The sequence below is a fragment of the Carica papaya genome, chromosome 1 (assembly GCF_054855325.1).
Source record: "Carica papaya isolate Zhongbai chromosome 1, ASM5485532v1, whole genome shotgun sequence".
NCBI classification, from domain to species: domain Eukaryota; kingdom Viridiplantae; phylum Streptophyta; class Magnoliopsida; order Brassicales; family Caricaceae; genus Carica; species Carica papaya.
Window position 1 is genome coordinate 2,938,853 of NC_142309.1, and position 16,950 is coordinate 2,955,802.

Sequence of the window (16,950 nt, forward strand, 5' to 3'; positions counted from 1 at the left end):
TAATCAACAACAAATATAACTTCTCTTCTTTTTTAACCAACAGATCAAATGTCGTTCTCTTGTCCGTAAAACCACAAAACCCCAGGCTCTCTCCCCTTTCTATCTGCACTAGAATCCGTCGACGGTGACGATGGCTCTGACGGAGCTCGATGAGGATATGGTGGCCAGCATGACTATAGGAGCCATCTTCTCCGATTTCGTACGGCCTCTCTTCCTCTCAACTTCTCGATATTCTCTCTTCAAGTTTCAAGGATTCTGTTCACTAACTGGAGGAAACACTGAATTAAAACGTCCAGTGCTCTAATCTCACTCCTCATGCATTGGAATCGTTATTTAATCTAATTTCAAATTTTTTTTATTTCAGCGTTTTAGCATTCGATTAATCTGTTGTTCTTTTGATCTTTAAGTAGATTTTTAAGGGTTAGATATTTTCAGGGTGGTAGGATGAACTCAATTGACTTTCATCGTAAGGACGATCTTCTGGTCACAGCCAGCGAGGATGATTCAGTTCGGTTCTATGATATCGCCAATGCTAAGTGAGTCCTTATTTTCTCTGGGATTTTCACTTGGATTTTATGCAATTTTTCATGCTACCTTTCGGAGACCTAATGACATTTGCAGGGCGTTTGTTCTAATTTATTTTTCACTCATTGAAAGTTTTAGAGGTAGATTGCTGGTTGAAGAGTTTTCTTCTCTGCGATTACATGTAATATCATGCTAGTTTACAGAAACCCAATGATACTGGCTGGGCTTTTCGGTGTTAATTTGTTTTTCATGACCTGAAGGTTTGGGAAGTACATTACTTGCTGAAGGCGAAAAGATAATGCAGGGAATGCTGAATCTAGGATGGTCTTCCTAACTTGTTTAGTGAATAGAGTTTTGCACTCTTAGCTATGTTATCATTCCAAACTGGTGAAGGTTGACGTAGTAAGACTTCAAAATGGAATTGAAACGATTCATTTTAAAGTCTATTAATTGACATGTGTTGTCTCAATTCCATTTGAAATGTTTGAGAGGTTATTTTCATTGCTTAGAAAGAAAATTTTAAATTCTTTAGGATTTCAATATTCATACATCATAATTTGGCTAAATTTAAATTTCCAAATGAATTTGACAAAGGAAGTTATTGGAACTTTGTTCCAAACATAGCCTTAGATTGTAGAATTGAAGTTAAAGAATAATATTATTCCGCATGCCTATTTTCTTATTGATATAATTTTTGTGTTTTAAATATATATTTAGTCAATTGGATGGCTAGAATGGAACAACTTGAAGTGTAAATATATATATATATATCTATATATATATATATATGCGTATGTACATGTATGGATATGTTATGTTTCTCAATTTTTTGTCAATTTCAGGTTGCTGAAGACAACATATCATAAGAAACATGGCACTGATAGAATATGCTTTACCCATCATCCCAGCTCGGTTATATGCTCGTCAAGATATAATTTGGATTCTACTGGAGGTAAGTTTTTGGAGTATGAGGTAGTTGATTTGAGTTATGATTGAGTGCCTTTTTATGAATAAGGGCTTTCTAAAAAAAAATTATGAATAAGACCTTTATGTTGTTTCTTTTGCCAGAATCATTGCGGTATCTTTCAATGTACGATAATAGATGCCTTCGCTACTTCAAGGGGCATAAAGAGAGGTCGAATCCCATGAAGTGTCTTTAATCTTTTGATTTGGAAATCGGGTCACATATTTTTGTTTAATAAATATAAGTTGTTCGTAAATGCATATGTCAATAAGTCGATCTCATTCTTCTTTTATGAAAAGGGAAACATAGAATGAGAGTGATAAGAATTAATGGGTGGAAAGCGCATAGTTATAATGAATCTGTATGTTATCTGCAAGATCAGTCATATGCATATTTTGATACTTGAGTAATCTGGTTATTGTTTCACATGCAAGTAATTCAGCTATCAATTTAACTAATAGATTTGACACTATATGAGTCGTCACAGCTTCTTTTTAATAATATAAGAGGAAGAATTGTTACGGAATTGCCTTTTTGCTTCTACTTCATTCTAAAAATGCTACAGATAAGGGGTCATAAGTTCATGTGCAAGTTTCCCCCTTTTCTGGAAGCTACAGTTATTTACTTTTCTCTTTACTTTTCTCGTCTGTTGTAGGGTTGTCTCCCTCTGCATGTCTCCTGTAAACGATAGTTTCATGTCTGGTTCTCTTGATCACACCGTCAGAATATGGGATCTTCGTGTGAATGCATGCCAGGTAGGTTTCCAGTGTGTTTTGAATTCTATGCACTTGAGATTAGTTAGAGGAAGAACAAAGAAAAGCTAAGGTGTATAGATGGATAAAATTTCTAATCAATCTTGGCACACTGAAGCTGAGGTGTTTATATGGCAATGCAACAAATGCTTTTAGGATCATAATATTCATTTTTATTATTATGAAAGATGAATTGGCAAGAGATAAATCAAAGGTTTTTTCTGTCTAATACAGAACTTTATTTCATGAATCACCAGAACTAGGTATTGCTTGTCACACATGTTATTTTCACTGTGGTTATTCAGGTTACACGGGCTTATCTTTGGTTAGATATAGTTTGCATTCAGTAATTGAGGGTTAGACACTGTTGTGATTTGCTTACTGCTGTAGTTTTCAGGGAATTCTGCGGTTGCGGGGTAGACCCACAGTTGCATATGATCAACAAGGTTTGGTCTTTGCTGTGGCAATGGAAGGGGGTGCTATAAAATTATTTGATTCACGTTCCTATGACAAGGTGCTTTCCTGTGTCACTTACTTTTCGTTGTAGCATTTTTGAGATAGTGATTTGATTTGTTTCTCTTTTGTAGGGTCCTTTTGATACATTTTTAGTTGGTGGAGATACTGCTGAAGTTTGTGATATAAAATTCAGCAATGATGGCAAATCGATGCTCCTTACAACTACAAATGACAATATTTATGTTCTTGATGCATATGGAGGGGAGAAGGTTAGTTCCATGGTCTGAAAATTTTGTTTGAATGGAAGAATAGTCATAGGATTACATTTACCTGTGGAAGCTTGTGTCCTGTTCCACTTAATGACATTAGAAAACAGATTGTCTTGTGCCTTGTGTGCATTTCATACATTTCACAAACTAGCTAGTTGTAATACTTCAACTTTTGCAGCGCTGTGGGTTTAGTTTGGAACCGTCTCCAAATACAATTATGGAAGCAACTTTTACCCCAGATGGCAAGTATGTGGTCTCAGGTATGGAATTCTTACGCCCTGTTAGTAGTAACTTATTTTCTTTTCAATCTCCTATCCCCAAATTGAGTGCAACTAGCAGTAAATGTTTAGAAGAGATGTTAGTTTAGCTGTTTATGCATAACATCATATAGCTTGTATGTAGTTATTCTCGTGTGAATCAGTTCCAAGAATGTAGTCAGAAATTGTTCCAACTCTCACCATAAAGTTTGCACATTAAAGCAACCTTCATCATATTCTCTTAGTTTACAGATAGTCACTTTTGGTTCAGTGCGAAATAAGCCTATTGACATGCAAATCCCCAATTGTTAATATTGGTCCAATATCAGTATTAAGTCTAATGTTTCTTTTGTCAAAGGCTCAGGAGATGGAACTTTGCATGCTTGGAGCATTGACACGCGAACTGAGGTATGTAACTATTTCCTGAAGTTCTTGATATTTTTATGAAGAGTACCGATTGACTATTAAGCACTAAAATTTGTTCTATTACCAGATATTGGTCGTTTCCTACCTTTTTTGTTTTGGACAGTAAAGTGTAGGTCCGAACTTTCTCGATACCCACTTAGCTACCTGATTTTCCTAAATTTTGCATATGGCCTCTTTTAATCATTCCATTAATTTGTCGAACTGGATATGAGGGATACAGGAAAGGTCATGCGAAATTAGAAAAAAACACGCATTTTGAAATTTATATTACAAAAATAAAATACTAGTACACTTCCAAATAAAGTTATTTTAGATTCTTCTGAGGAGAATGTTTTGGTCCAATTTTTTTCTTGGGAAAAGAACTGCAAATATGCTCGTCAATAGTTTTCTTCAAAAAAAGACCTACTGTCTTTAGGATCTGATGCTTCTCAAGAGCTTATTAACATAGTTGACTATTAATGTTAAAGTCTGGACCACCCTCGGGCTAGTGGGTCCGGGACCTGGCTTGGGCTCACACGATATCCTGAACCATGGAAGTATCCTGGATTACTTGGGTCACAGTCCTCCATTCTGAGTCTGGATCTTAAATTGTTGTCCAAAATACCAGCCTGGTATACAATCTCTTAACCCAGTAAAGAACAACTGGTGTCAATTTCTTCCAAGGCTCCAGTCCTACGTCACATTCACGGTCCAGCTTAAGTCAAAACACACTTTTATGTTTATTGGTGCTTATATATGTTCAAATCTTATTTTCATGTGAAAATAAGATCACTATGGAAATATCTTATAAAATAACCCAATGGGAGTATGGTGTACTGTCTCAACATATTGGTTGAGATTTAAGTAAAATTTCGGCAACTAAACACAGCCCAAATGGGCCTGTATAATTCAAGACTGTTTGTTATTACATTTCCAAGCCTAAAATTTCGCAAGCAATCAATAAAACACTGAATACAGAGCATGCTTGGGAGATAAGATTTTTGGGATGATAACAACTAATGCTGACTAATGAGGTTAATTGGCCTACTGCACAGGTGGCAAGCTGGAGTAGCCAGATAGGCATAGTGACTTGTTTGAAATGGGCTCCTCGTAGGGCCATGTTTGTGGCTGCATCATCTGTTCTCACTTTCTGGATTCCAAACAACGAAAAGTCAACAGCTACTGAGCCAGGTTTCATGGAAACTCAAGCTGGAGCTCAAGCTGATCATGTTCCTCAATGATTCGTAAGTCTCTCTTTAGTAACTTAAAAATAATAAATAAGAATCGGGTTTAGTAATTCTTTGGAAATATCCGAGCCCGGTTGAAAGTTTTGTGTATGCTTGACTTAGCTCTAGCTTTGTAATCTCCCTTCCCACCCCCCCTCTTTCTCTCTCTTCATCAAGAGTATATGGTAAAAGTGATTAGTTAATTTTGTTAAGTTTATAACTATTAAGCTTTTAGTGATTTATCTAATGAATCAGATATTTATTCCAGCTCCCCCCCCCCCAAAAAAAAAAACCCTAACTTACATGAAATCTTATGAAATAGGTTTACATGAAATCATGTTAAAAATAGTATAAGGTAACGATTGAGATCTATTAATTAATTTGTGGAGACCTCTCGGGAAATTTGAGGTGGAACCAAAATAATTGATGAAATCTAAAATATATTGTTTTAATTCACTTAACTTAGCTTTTTAGTGAGAGCTACAATTTGACACTTATTCTAGAGAGAGAAATTGCTTAGTGTATCTACTGGAGAGCCTCCTTCATGCCAGTCTCATCCCAAGGAGATTTTTGGTCATTGAGTGGAAGTCTTTCAATATTTTCTTGAAGGTAGATCATTTAACCTATGAGGGTCTCATGAAATGGTAAGGGATTTCCAGACTCTCCATTTCACTTGCTCGATATGAGATTGGCTGCGTCCTACTTTGGTTGACCGGTTTCTTCTAGGTTATGAATTCATGGTTTAGAAGTACTAAAGGTGCAGGGAAAACTCCGCTGGTCACCTTAGGTTGTAACAGTGGGTTGAGCTTTTAGCATTAACAGAGGAAGTTGCTGATACACAAAGAATAATCTTCCCTGAGGGAATAGAGGTTAACAAGTGGTGGTGAGTTTTGTTAACGTTGGAGAGCTAGCTTGGAAAACTTGTTTCTGCTAAAGAATCTTGTTTTGGGACAGAGGTACAGAGTGAAAAGGAAAAGTTCGTGCAATTAGTGTCATAGTAGCTTGGATGGACAGTTGCTGGCGTGTTGCAAATGTCATTGTGTTACCTTGCATGTTAACTGAAGATGCTTTCGAGAGTGAAGATTATATGCAGTAAGGAAACAATCATTTGTAGATGTGGCTAGGGTTAAGGTGGAGAAGAAGAGACGCAAGTCTGCAAGTCAGGCTAAATTCAAAAATCAGGTCTCATTTTTGGCACTAGAGCTTAGATTGTTGTGATACTTGAGTTACCATAATTTGCTTAAGCCTAAGCCTCCGGAGCTAAATACTTTCATTAAGGATAAGGGTAAATGGATCTAAGTAAAAAGAGAAAACTAAGGAGAAATTCTAAGCCTGTTTGGCCTAAGCCTCCAGTCAAGTCATTCTACTTGCACGTGACCAAAAGTGAGGTAGTTAACAAAAATTTTCCCTAAAGGCTGATCTGGAAAATAAAAGCAACTCCTATATTAGCTTTTTTTTTATGGAAGGCTGCATGAAAACATATTTTTACGGTGGACAGGCTGATCAGGAGGGATAAAATCTTGGTAAGCAGATGTTATATGTGTAAGGAGAATTCAGAGTCGTGCAACCATATCTTCCTTGATGTCCATATGCTCACTGTCTCTGGTTTTGATTACAGGCTTTTAGGTCTAAGTTGGGTCATTCCTGGGAGGAGTTAGGAATGTGAAACGGCATCCAAAAAGTGATAGGCAATCTCTACAACTTTTTCGACTTCGTTTTGGATAATTTGGAAAGAGAGAAACATGAGGGTTTTCGAAGTAATAAAACTTTTTGACTTAATAGAATTAAAGACTCTTGGTTCCAGGTCTTTAATTTTTAATTAGGGTTCACTCACTACATTCTTGGGAGTGCCTAATTGATATTTTAGTTGAGATGTAAATAACTTATGCACGGGTTGCACTCCCTTTGTACTCACATACATTCATGTATATATGTATATATTATAAATTTTGAGAAGGAAAACATAAGAAACTGATTCATTATCCACTATGATAGATCCAATCTCTGATTCGGGTTCTTGGATCTCCATTGGTTTAGAAAGAACAGTCTTCCTTGTGTAGAACTCAAGTGACATTTGTATTTAGATAAGACACAGTCTTCGAGCTCAGTTTCAGAATCATACTTAGGTTTGCTTTGAAATGCATTGTCAGATTCAGTTGTTTATTGAAAGGAGAGTAGTTGCTATAACTGAGACCCCCAGTTCTTTGGAAGGCTCAACTCAAGAGGAAGAAGAAAATCCCTTTCTTCTTTATCTTCTCTAGAAACCCTTTCTATTTGACGATAAGAAACACGGAGAAAAAACTATAGAAATGAAAAATTTTGAAAGACCTCCTTGAGATGGGATAGTTATACTTGTATCTCTTCTTTCATATAACCCTTTCTAGTGGTTAAATAAATCTCAAGAGAAAACACATTTGAAACTCTTTGGATTAAGTTTTTCTCGTGGATATTCAGAAAGGAGACAACCGAACATATATGTGTGTGTATATATATAAGAAAAGAAAAAACCAAGCAAATTTTTTAGGTGGTAACTTGCAAGAACCAGTAAAATCAGGAGAAATTTCAGAAAGCGTAGTTATAGCTTCCATATAGATGCACTGGACTTGTGGCTCTGTTTATTATTTAGGTATATTGTCGTTAAGGTGGTTATTATATAATATCATAAAATCATCCAAATAAGACCATATGTATGATATCTAACGTTGATTTTTCAAGACTGCTATATTTCCAGGCTGGGGTGTGTTTCATGGCTGATCGAAGGGATTCGGTTTAACTCTGTAAGGTTAGAGTCATACGGCTGTGTTTAATTTCCTGAATTTATAAAATTGCTGACATTTCGGAGGCAAAAATCTGACGATTTTACTTTTTATTAACATTTCTGTTTTGTCGTGAACACGTTTTTAAAAAACTTTAAAATATATTAGTTTACAAGACCTATGCGAGCTTCTAAAAGAATATCTATACAGAGTATACTACTGTATAAATTCAGTTTGGTTATTTAAAAAAAAAAAAATCCATTTTAGAGTGAGTTTGTAATGAATCTAGAGATTTTTGACGATGTAGCAAAATTCAATCTTCAAAATTGCCTGCTACACCTTACAATTTTAAGATTATTTTGCTCAGATTTTGGGATGAATCTCCATATACTGTAAAATTATTATAATTATAAAATTATAATTCAGAAATTTAGAAATAAATAACTACGAATAGATCGTCCACGTGTTTTGTTTCAAAATCTAATTATATGATTTGGTAAGACACAGAACTAAATAAATCCAACTCTAAAAGCGACACTGTTTTCCAAACTATCCAAATCCAGCCAAGCAATTTTCACCATAGAAAGTGTTACACAAAGCTAAAATGCCATTTAATGATAACTAAAACTGATAATTAAATACAACATGTATATACATAATTAAGATTAAACGGATAATTAAACACAGAAATTACACAATTAAATTCAAAAAACCCAAAAGAAATAAAAAAGAAAATACTACTGACCCATTACATTCTACAAATTGAGCCTTCATAAAACTAAACCCACCGACTCAAACCCATTCACATAATAAAACATTAAACAGTACTATGGATCCATAAACCCACAAGCCAGAGCTTGAACTAAGAAAACTCTCCATATATATGTTTTATTACCAAAATGGCTGCATGCATGTGCCCTTAATTTGCGAGGTACCCTTCATATATATACATATATATATATATGACTCTGTGCCCGTATCACCCATTTCATCCCCTATGCTGAGCCGTAGCTGCCGCTTCATGCATCCGCCTCTTCGCCTGCTCCAGCTGCTGCGGCGCTTTCTGCCGGATACAGCTCAAGACCCAGGACAGGGACGATAACCCAGTGAGGCCAAACATGCCGGAGGCCAAGAAGGCCGTAACGGCAAGACCGACAACGATGGTAGCCGGGACAAGAACTGGACTGAAGATGATGAAGAGCGGAGTGGTGACAAGTAGGCCAATGACGGACCCGGCAAGGGTCAGCCCCGCGAGTGCAAGCAACGTGCCACCGACGGGGAGGAGGGTTACGACGGCAAGGATTTGGGTAGCTGTTAGACCGCCGGGCTGTCCCTTGACCTGGGATGGATGCACCACCACCTGCTGTGGCTGACGCTCCGCCATTGACGAAGTTGTAAGCAGCTTCGGAAGAAAGAGAAGAGAGAGACAGATATAGAGAGAGAGAGGGAAGTGGGAATGTGAGGGGTGAGGTGGTGTCCTGTGGTTTTATAGAAGATGAAGGTGTGGAGAAGAGTGACACGTAAGGAGGTGACATGGAGAGCGGAGGCTTTGCATGGGAAACAAGTTTCAGTTGCAAAGTTATTCATAACAATAAACATTTTCTTGAATCCACAAAACAAATAATAATAATAATAATAATAATAATAATAAACTATACTTCAATTTTTATTTCCAGTATAAAATTATAAATTTCAAATAAATAATACTTACTATAGCAATAACAAAAAAATTAATTTTTAGTAAATAAATAATATAATTAATTTTCTAACAAACATACACCTAAATTTATAAACAAAAAAGGAAATACCGACCCAATCAATCTTTGTTATCGTTTTATAATTTTCTGAATTTATAATTTTTATATCTTATATTTTGTAAAATCAAAAAGATAAATATTATGTAAAAAACTAAAAAAGATTGAACTATAAATAAATTAAATTTCAAAAGATGAAATTGTAATTTTTGTTAAAAATATTTACAGTAGGAGAAGGAAAATTAAAGGGAAAGAGAAGTGAGGTGTCCTATGGGTGTTGAGGATTTGTTGCCACATGCACCAATGTCGGTGAGTGTGCACCGAAACGCCACCGTATCAGTCCTTCAGTTAGTGAAACGGTGCGTTTTGGTGAGGGCATCTGGGTTTTGGAGCAGGCTGGCCTGAGCCCGTTAACAGTTTACCATACATTGTTTTATTGTATTTCAGTTGCTATGAATTTTAATCTTCTGGGAGCTTATTCAGATTTTGTTTCGAATTAAATCAAATGAATTATTTAAAATTAATAGTATATAAATGGAGTTAAAATATATAATTATTTTTATAAAATTTAATTTTATTTAAATTAGTCTGTAATATTTTTGTATTATATTCTACTATGTACGTTCAAAAATAATTCGAATAAATTTTATTCTCTTAATTTCGTATAACGGGATTTATGTTTGTTCAAATAAGATTCTCAAGTTTCGAGTTTCAATAGCAATCAACAATACTCTCAAAATATGAAATCCGAATTGCTTGATAATGTCTAATTAGATTGTTGCTATCACAAGTTTGATTTTTACCCTTCCAATAATCCCTAGGATCTTTCTATTCAATTCAATAAATTTTGATGGTGGTGTTGGAGGTCGCGGAGTCTTGTAAGTAAGAATCTTGTTACTATTTAAAAATATTCATTTTATTATAAAATAAGATCGAATTACATTATTCTCAATACTTATTATTGTAATTCAATGTTATAAATAAATTAACGTTACTAAAATTATGTCAACTTGTTTCGTTTGATATTGTTCGAACTCGAATTTAATTTTTTAAAGAAATTTTTAAAAAAATAATAAAATTTTAAATATAATAATAATAATAATGGAATTAATAAATATTATAAAATAACAAAAACAGTCAGCATAGTAATTAAAAAAAATTAGAATAACAAAAAATTGCCTTATATGCTAGCCTTGGCCCAACCCATTAGAAGAATTCTTATGATTGGGTCGGACCCAACCCATCTGTAATTAGTGGACCGGCTGGCTCGATATAATGGAACTAGGTTGGCATGATCCATTCATTTTGACATTTATATTCTATCCATAATTACACGGTGTGTTTTGTATGTATGTATGTATGTATGTATGTATATTGATTTCTATCTAAAAAAAAACACGAACACTTTATTGTTATTGAACTTTTAGGGTACATCTACCGCTACATTTTGTTTTGTTTACACGAATGGGGGATAATTGTCCAAATTCAAGTCACTAATTATGTAATAATAATATTATGAATTTGAGTTAAATATTATTAAATATTTTAAATTATATAAAATAATTAAATTTATAATATTTAATTTAACGAGTGAGATTAAAATTTTAATTTATTAATATTTTTTATAAGACGGTAATGATTAAATTAAATTTAATAATAATAAATTATTAACATATTCGAATAAAATGAACATTAAATTGTAATTAAGTTATCTTAATTAACATAAAAATAAAAATTTAATATAATTTTTCTTTTATTTTTAGACACTTCACACCTATATAAATATATACGTATATATGTAAATGCCAAAAAATAACTAAATAAATAATATTTATTATTAATTTAACTTTAATTTAACCGTAATAGAAGAAATTGTGAAGGACTTCGGGTTGGTGTCTGGAACATCGTTTTTTCCACTACACTTTCCAACAGTTTTCGGTTCTTGGATTTTTTTTGAATTTTCCTGCTAAAATCAAAACTTATGTTAAATACCGTAGAAATATGTAAAAAATGACTAAATGGGTCAAAATTCTCACCGAGGGCTAATTTAGGGTTCCGGCACGGTGGTACCATGATGCTCCGCCGCCGGTTCTGCCTTTTACGGCGACTCTTCCTCTTGGTTAGGCTAGTTTAAGCCAGTTTTGGGTGAAAACCTGCATAATTTAGGTTAGGTGGCTTTTATTGGTTTAAAAAGGAGTAAAACCAAAACTTATCGGCAATTCTGTTTTTTCAGTGCGACAGCTCCGTTGTTTCTTCCTCATGGTCGCGACCTTCCTTCAGTTGCCCTGCACCAAAAATATGTTAGATAGCATAGGGTCGAGAAACACAAGGAAACGAGAAAAGGATTCGAGCCCATCGGAGGGATTTTTTGGTTTCGGGTGCGGCGGTTCCGCCAAGCCCCATCCTCCGTTTCTAGCTTTCCTTTGGGTTTTCTAGCGTCGATAAGGATTTTAGGTAGTTTAGAATGGAAAAACAAAACGAATGGGAGAAAAATTAATTTACTGACATCTATTTGGGTCTCCGATGTAGCGGCAACGGTGGCTGGTCTTCTTATCCGGCGACTGATTCACTTTTCGACTGCCATTCTTCTTCTTCTCCAGTGGTTTTTTTTTTTTGTGGGTAGGGTTTTGAGAAATTCGGGTAAAGAGATTTAAACACCTCTCCGCGTTCAATATGGACCATCCGTTTGGATTCGTGTGGGTCAATCTCGACCGTTAGATCTCACTTATTTGAAAAACAAATAAGAGTCGTTCGATTGAAAGCACATGGACCGTTCGATCGCGCCTAATAAAAAAATGGAATGTGAATTACTCGTGTGGCCTCCTACATGGAACACGTTCTGGCATTTTGCCACGCGGCGCATGATGACTGGTCTTGCTGCTGACGTACCCCTCCATTTTTTTTATTTTTACACTTCGACTCTAGTTTTTTAATTTTTATTTTAGATAAATTTTTTTTTTTATTTTTAATTTGACATATTTTTTTAAAACTGTTAAAAATTATTTTTAAATATATTTAAAATATATATTTATTTCGAATGTATATTATTTTTAGACACTTCACACCTATATACATATATATATATATATATATATATATATATACATCACTTTAGCCAAATCTACGGGAAAAAAAAATGATATTCCCACTCTCGTTTTATACATATACAATGGTTGTCAAATCGATGTAAAAATAATTAATGCTATGTTATTCATAGAGAAGTACGGACTTGATGGTTAATCAGGGGACCAAAAATCATGGTTGATTTTTGTCTTTTTATCATTAAAATGAAAAGATAGTAAAGAAAAATTAACAAAAGGTGATTTGTTTAAACATCAATTAGCATGCCTTAATCAAATCCTTGATTATCGAGATTATATCATCATTAAAAAAAATTAAAAAATATATATATATGACCATAATATATCGTCATATGTATCAAATCTTATTTTAAAAAAAGAATAAAATCTCTTCCTCATAAGATTCATTTTATCCTCATCTTCTACATATATATTATGAATGTGGCAGAAATATATCACTTCAATATCACCGCGACAAAATTAAATTATTAATTAATTATTATATATATTTTCATAATTTTTTTTTTTTTTATAAAAATAATTAGATGGGTGTTTTTTGAAATAATGTATATATTTTTAATATAAATTTTGACTAATTATTTAAACTAATATTTTATAATTTAATAAAAATAAGTTACTATGAAAATTTTTAATAAACCAACTATTATAATATTGTTATAAATTTGTGATGTTTGGGATTTTATTCAACTGATTTTTTTCTGTTCACATGGAGATGTTTACACCTACACACCCACTGGGTCCTATCAATCAATCAATTACATACATTTACATACATACATACATATATATACACACACACACACACACATATATATATATTTTGATGTGTGTATGTCTGGTTTTGGACCTATTGGTATTTAATTCTCATAGGGCGGTTGTTGTAGTGGCCCATCAAATTGAAAAATAAGGGTAGTGACCCAATTAGCACCCAGAAACGAATGAGTCAGGGGCCCATTTTTTTAGGGCACTTTTAGTTATAGGGGGGGGGGGGGGGGGGCCCATATTAGTTGCCCCCCACACCCCTCTTCTCCCCAGTTTCCTTTTTTATTATCTTCGTCAAGAAAATAGACATGTAGGATCTTTCATGTTATCAAATCTTTCAATGTCCTCTCCGTTGTTGGACCAATGCAAAAGAGACATATGATGTGTATATCTATCTATTTACACGCGTGTATCTATGTACTAATGTTTTCATATATATATAGACTTAATCGTTAATTTTTTCAGTTGGTACAAATTTTTTTTTTTATATTATTATAAAATACTAATAAATTTATAAAATAATTAGTACTTTCTTTTATTTATAAAATAATAATAATTTTTTCCTCAAATTTTTAATATATTTTTTATTATATAAAATATTATTAATTTTTTAGTTAAATAAGTTTTTTTTTTTTATTATAAAATATTGATAATTCTTTGATCGGGTATTTGATATATTTTTTTCTCTGTAAAATACCGATAATTATTTAGATGAATGATTTGTACGTACACTAGTAATTTTTTAACTAAATAGTTAGTATATATATATATATATATATTTATTTTATAAAATACTAGTAATTTATTGGTCGAGTATTTAATATATTATTTTCTCTATAAGTTATTAACAATTGTTTGAATAAATAGTTGTTACGTTTTTGTCTTTATAAAATACCAGTAACTCATTGATAGAATGTTTGATACGGTTTTCATTTTACAAAATTTATTAACTTTTTGAATGAACGGTTGATACGTTTTTTTTTTTCTATAAAATACGAATAATGATTTAGTTGAATAATTTGTATATTTATATAATACGTTATTCGCTTAATAAAAAAATAAGAATACATTCTTTCCTCTATAAAATACTAATAAATATTTGGTTGAATGTTTAATACATTATTCCTTCTAAAAAAAAATTATAAATTCAAATAGAGATGTACATTCTCTAAAGTCTAACACTAAGAAAGTAAAAAAGTCATGTATTCATATGGTAAATGTTAATAATATATTATATATATATATTTGTTAAAAGATTACATATATATATATATATGAATTATTAAAGAAAAATTGGGAAGAATCTTTGGTTACTTACACAGCATGTGAGTCCAGCAGTGAATGACATTGTCAATGCATTGTCCAAGAGGTGAACATTCAAGGAATAATCAATCATATACATATACATACACATATATACACAGTATCGAAGAATATACAGTTACATACTCCATATACATATATATTACAAGTAATGTATGTATAGATCGAATTATAAGGGTGAAAAGAAATCCAACGAAGATTCTCGTGTAATATATATTTCTGTAGGTGCACGTACTCTCACATGGGAAAACAATCCTCTTACTGTTGTAGACAATAACTATTACGTTGATTTTTTTTTTTTAAAAATCTTAATTTAAATATAATAGTTAATAAATTTCATTTTTTTTTAACTTCACTTATTCGATTTTAGATATTATGAAATTAGAATATGGAAATGATACTGTAGTGGTAATGCATATATATATATATATAATTGTTTCAAAAACTCAAATTTATAAACAGTCAATTAAGTTGTTATATTACATGTTATATAAATTTATTATATTTTAAGAATTAATTATTTAAAATTTTTGAAACTTTCAATTAAATATATTCTTTTAAAAGTTATTTATTGTTAAACACACATACAGACACATGTACACGCATACACATATACATATATATCATTATCGAGTGCAAATGTAACACATGGACCTGAAATAATTAAATCATAATAATAAAATAAATTTTATAAAATTATTTTTAATTTTTTAAATAAATTTTTGAAGAAAATTGTGTTTTGGATGTATTTGAAAATATTTTCAAAAATCAGGGATAAAGTAAAAATAAGAGAAGACTTATTTGAAAAAAAATGTGAAAAACGGAGATAAAAGTGAAAAAAAACAAAATTTGGTCACGTGAACCGTCACGTCAGCAGCGCGGCCAGAGGTCGTGCGCCGTGTGGCAGACACATGGACATGCGGAAAGCCATGCAGGCGACACGCGTACCAACAGATCCAACAGCCTAGGTCTCCTCCCGGGCGCACGAACGACCCATATCCGTTTTTTCTTCAAACACGATCGAACGACTAGATTTAATCAGATCGTGCGATCAACATTACTTTCCTAGATAAGATCGATCCAACGGGAGAGAGAGGGCCACGAGGCCCTACAGGGACAACCCAGATCAACGTGGAGAAGGTATATAAGCATTGCATCTTAGGAAACCCTAACCCTAGTCGTGCTTGTCCTTGCCGAAGAAGGACGGACGGAAGGAAAACTAACCGTTGTTGCCACCGTCAACACCGGGGGTATAAGTTTTTTTTCTCCTTTTTGTTCGGTTTAAGGTTCCAGCACACCCATATCAGAGCCAAAAAGCAAGAAAAAAAGCTAGAAACTGAGAGCGACGCTCGATTGAGCCGTCCCAACCGCAACTAAAAATTGCTCCAGTGAGCCCGATCCCACTTCCCGTTCCCTTCAATCTTTCGACCATTGAATTTTAAACATGTTTTTGCTGCAGATCGATTAAAGAAAATCCCCGGTCGTGAGAGAGGAATGGTAGAACCGCCGTACTGAAAAACCCCTCTGCCGATAATGCTTCAGTTTTTCTTTTTTTCGACCAACAGGGGCTACCTAACCTCGTGTTTTACAAGTTTTCGTACAAAACTGGCTGAAACCGTCCAGACCTAGAGGAGACACCGCCATGGATGGCGGAGTCGGCAACGTAGCACGGCGATGGCGCCGTGCTGGAACCCTAAACCGGCCGAACAATTTAAAAATATTTATTTTTTGCCTTTTTGGGGTATTTTAGAATACGTGATGCGTGTTTTTTATTTTCGCAAAAAAAATTCAAGAAACTCGAGAATTGCTAGGAAATGCAGTGAAAAAGGCTGTGTTCCGAACACCGACCCAGTATAAGAATCTGTCACACTTTTTTTCGTTAGAGTTAATTAAAGTTTAATAAATGATTGATGGTGTATTTATAAATATTAAAAATCGATAATTAATTAAATACAAGTCATCAGTGGAGTCGGTAACTGATCAGTGTATAATTGTCCTAACTTATCTAAGTTGCCTATTTATTTCTATACTGGCTAAATTGCTTAATGTTACATCGTGAGCTTTAATTTATTGATTTTAATCGTTTTCTCGTTTATTAGTTTATCTATTAGTTTTTATCCATATATGTGGGTTAAATTGCTATAAATGTCTTGATCATGTCTCCCTTGGTTATTAATCTATTAATTTATACTGTCTATATAATTATCGCTTTATTATTCTATAAATATGGAATGGGTTCGTTGTGTGCGATAAGTGACTAGTGGATGATGTAAACATGTATGCTAAAGGGCTTACCAGATATTATGGAAAATGGTGTACAGACCAGGTACATAAGACAAATGCTACCATGGATATTATCTCAGTCGAATGGGGCTGAGAAGTCCCATATCGGAAGAGGTT

At 33.3% G+C, this 16,950-nt stretch overlaps 2 protein-coding genes across 5 annotated transcripts; one reads left to right on the top strand and one right to left on the bottom strand.

The window, feature by feature from the left end:
- Positions 1 to 6: 6 nt before the first annotated feature.
- LOC110810220 (Transducin/WD40 repeat-like superfamily protein) lies at positions 7 to 8,460 on the top strand. Of its 4 annotated transcripts, none has more exons than XM_088214176.1 (11): positions 7 to 199; positions 436 to 536; positions 1,368 to 1,477; positions 1,594 to 1,660; positions 2,145 to 2,244; positions 2,639 to 2,755; positions 2,829 to 2,966; positions 3,145 to 3,226; positions 3,582 to 3,631; positions 4,684 to 4,872; positions 7,570 to 8,460. In XM_088214176.1, exons 1-10 carry the CDS (start codon positions 131 to 133, stop codon positions 4,867 to 4,869), a joined length of 1,020 nt encoding a protein of 339 aa, XP_088070302.1. In that variant the 5' UTR covers positions 7 to 130; the 3' UTR covers positions 4,870 to 4,872; positions 7,570 to 8,460. The 4 variants fall into 4 exon arrangements, with proteins under 4 accessions (XP_088070302.1, XP_088070292.1, XP_088070296.1 ...); XM_088214166.1 differs by having other exon boundaries at positions 7,586 to 8,460; XM_088214170.1 differs by lacking the exon at positions 7,570 to 8,460 and adding an exon at positions 6,473 to 6,836.
- LOC110810249 (oleosin Cor a 12-like) lies at positions 8,200 to 9,078 on the bottom strand. The gene has a single exon (XM_022036350.2). It carries the CDS (start codon positions 8,992 to 8,994, stop codon positions 8,599 to 8,601), a length of 396 nt encoding a protein of 131 aa, XP_021892042.1. The 5' UTR covers positions 8,995 to 9,078; the 3' UTR covers positions 8,200 to 8,598.
- Between the last annotated feature and the right edge of the window lie 7,872 nt (positions 9,079 to 16,950).

Bases quoted from the DNA above. Each gene is read 5' to 3' on its own strand.
- LOC110810220 (XM_088214176.1), top strand. From the start codon at position 131: ATGGCTCTGACGGAGCTCGATGAGGATATGGTGGCCAGCATGACTATA. The intron at 200-435 runs GTACGGCCTCTC...AGATATTTTCAG, and splicing joins GAGCCATCTTCTCCGATTTC to GGTGGTAGGATGAACTCAAT. The intron at 1,661-2,144 runs GTCGAATCCCAT...CGTCTGTTGTAG, and splicing joins TTCAAGGGGCATAAAGAGAG to GGTTGTCTCCCTCTGCATGT.
- LOC110810249 (XM_022036350.2), bottom strand. From the start codon at position 8,994: ATGGCGGAGCGTCAGCCACAGCAGGTGGTGGTGCATCCATCCCAGGTC.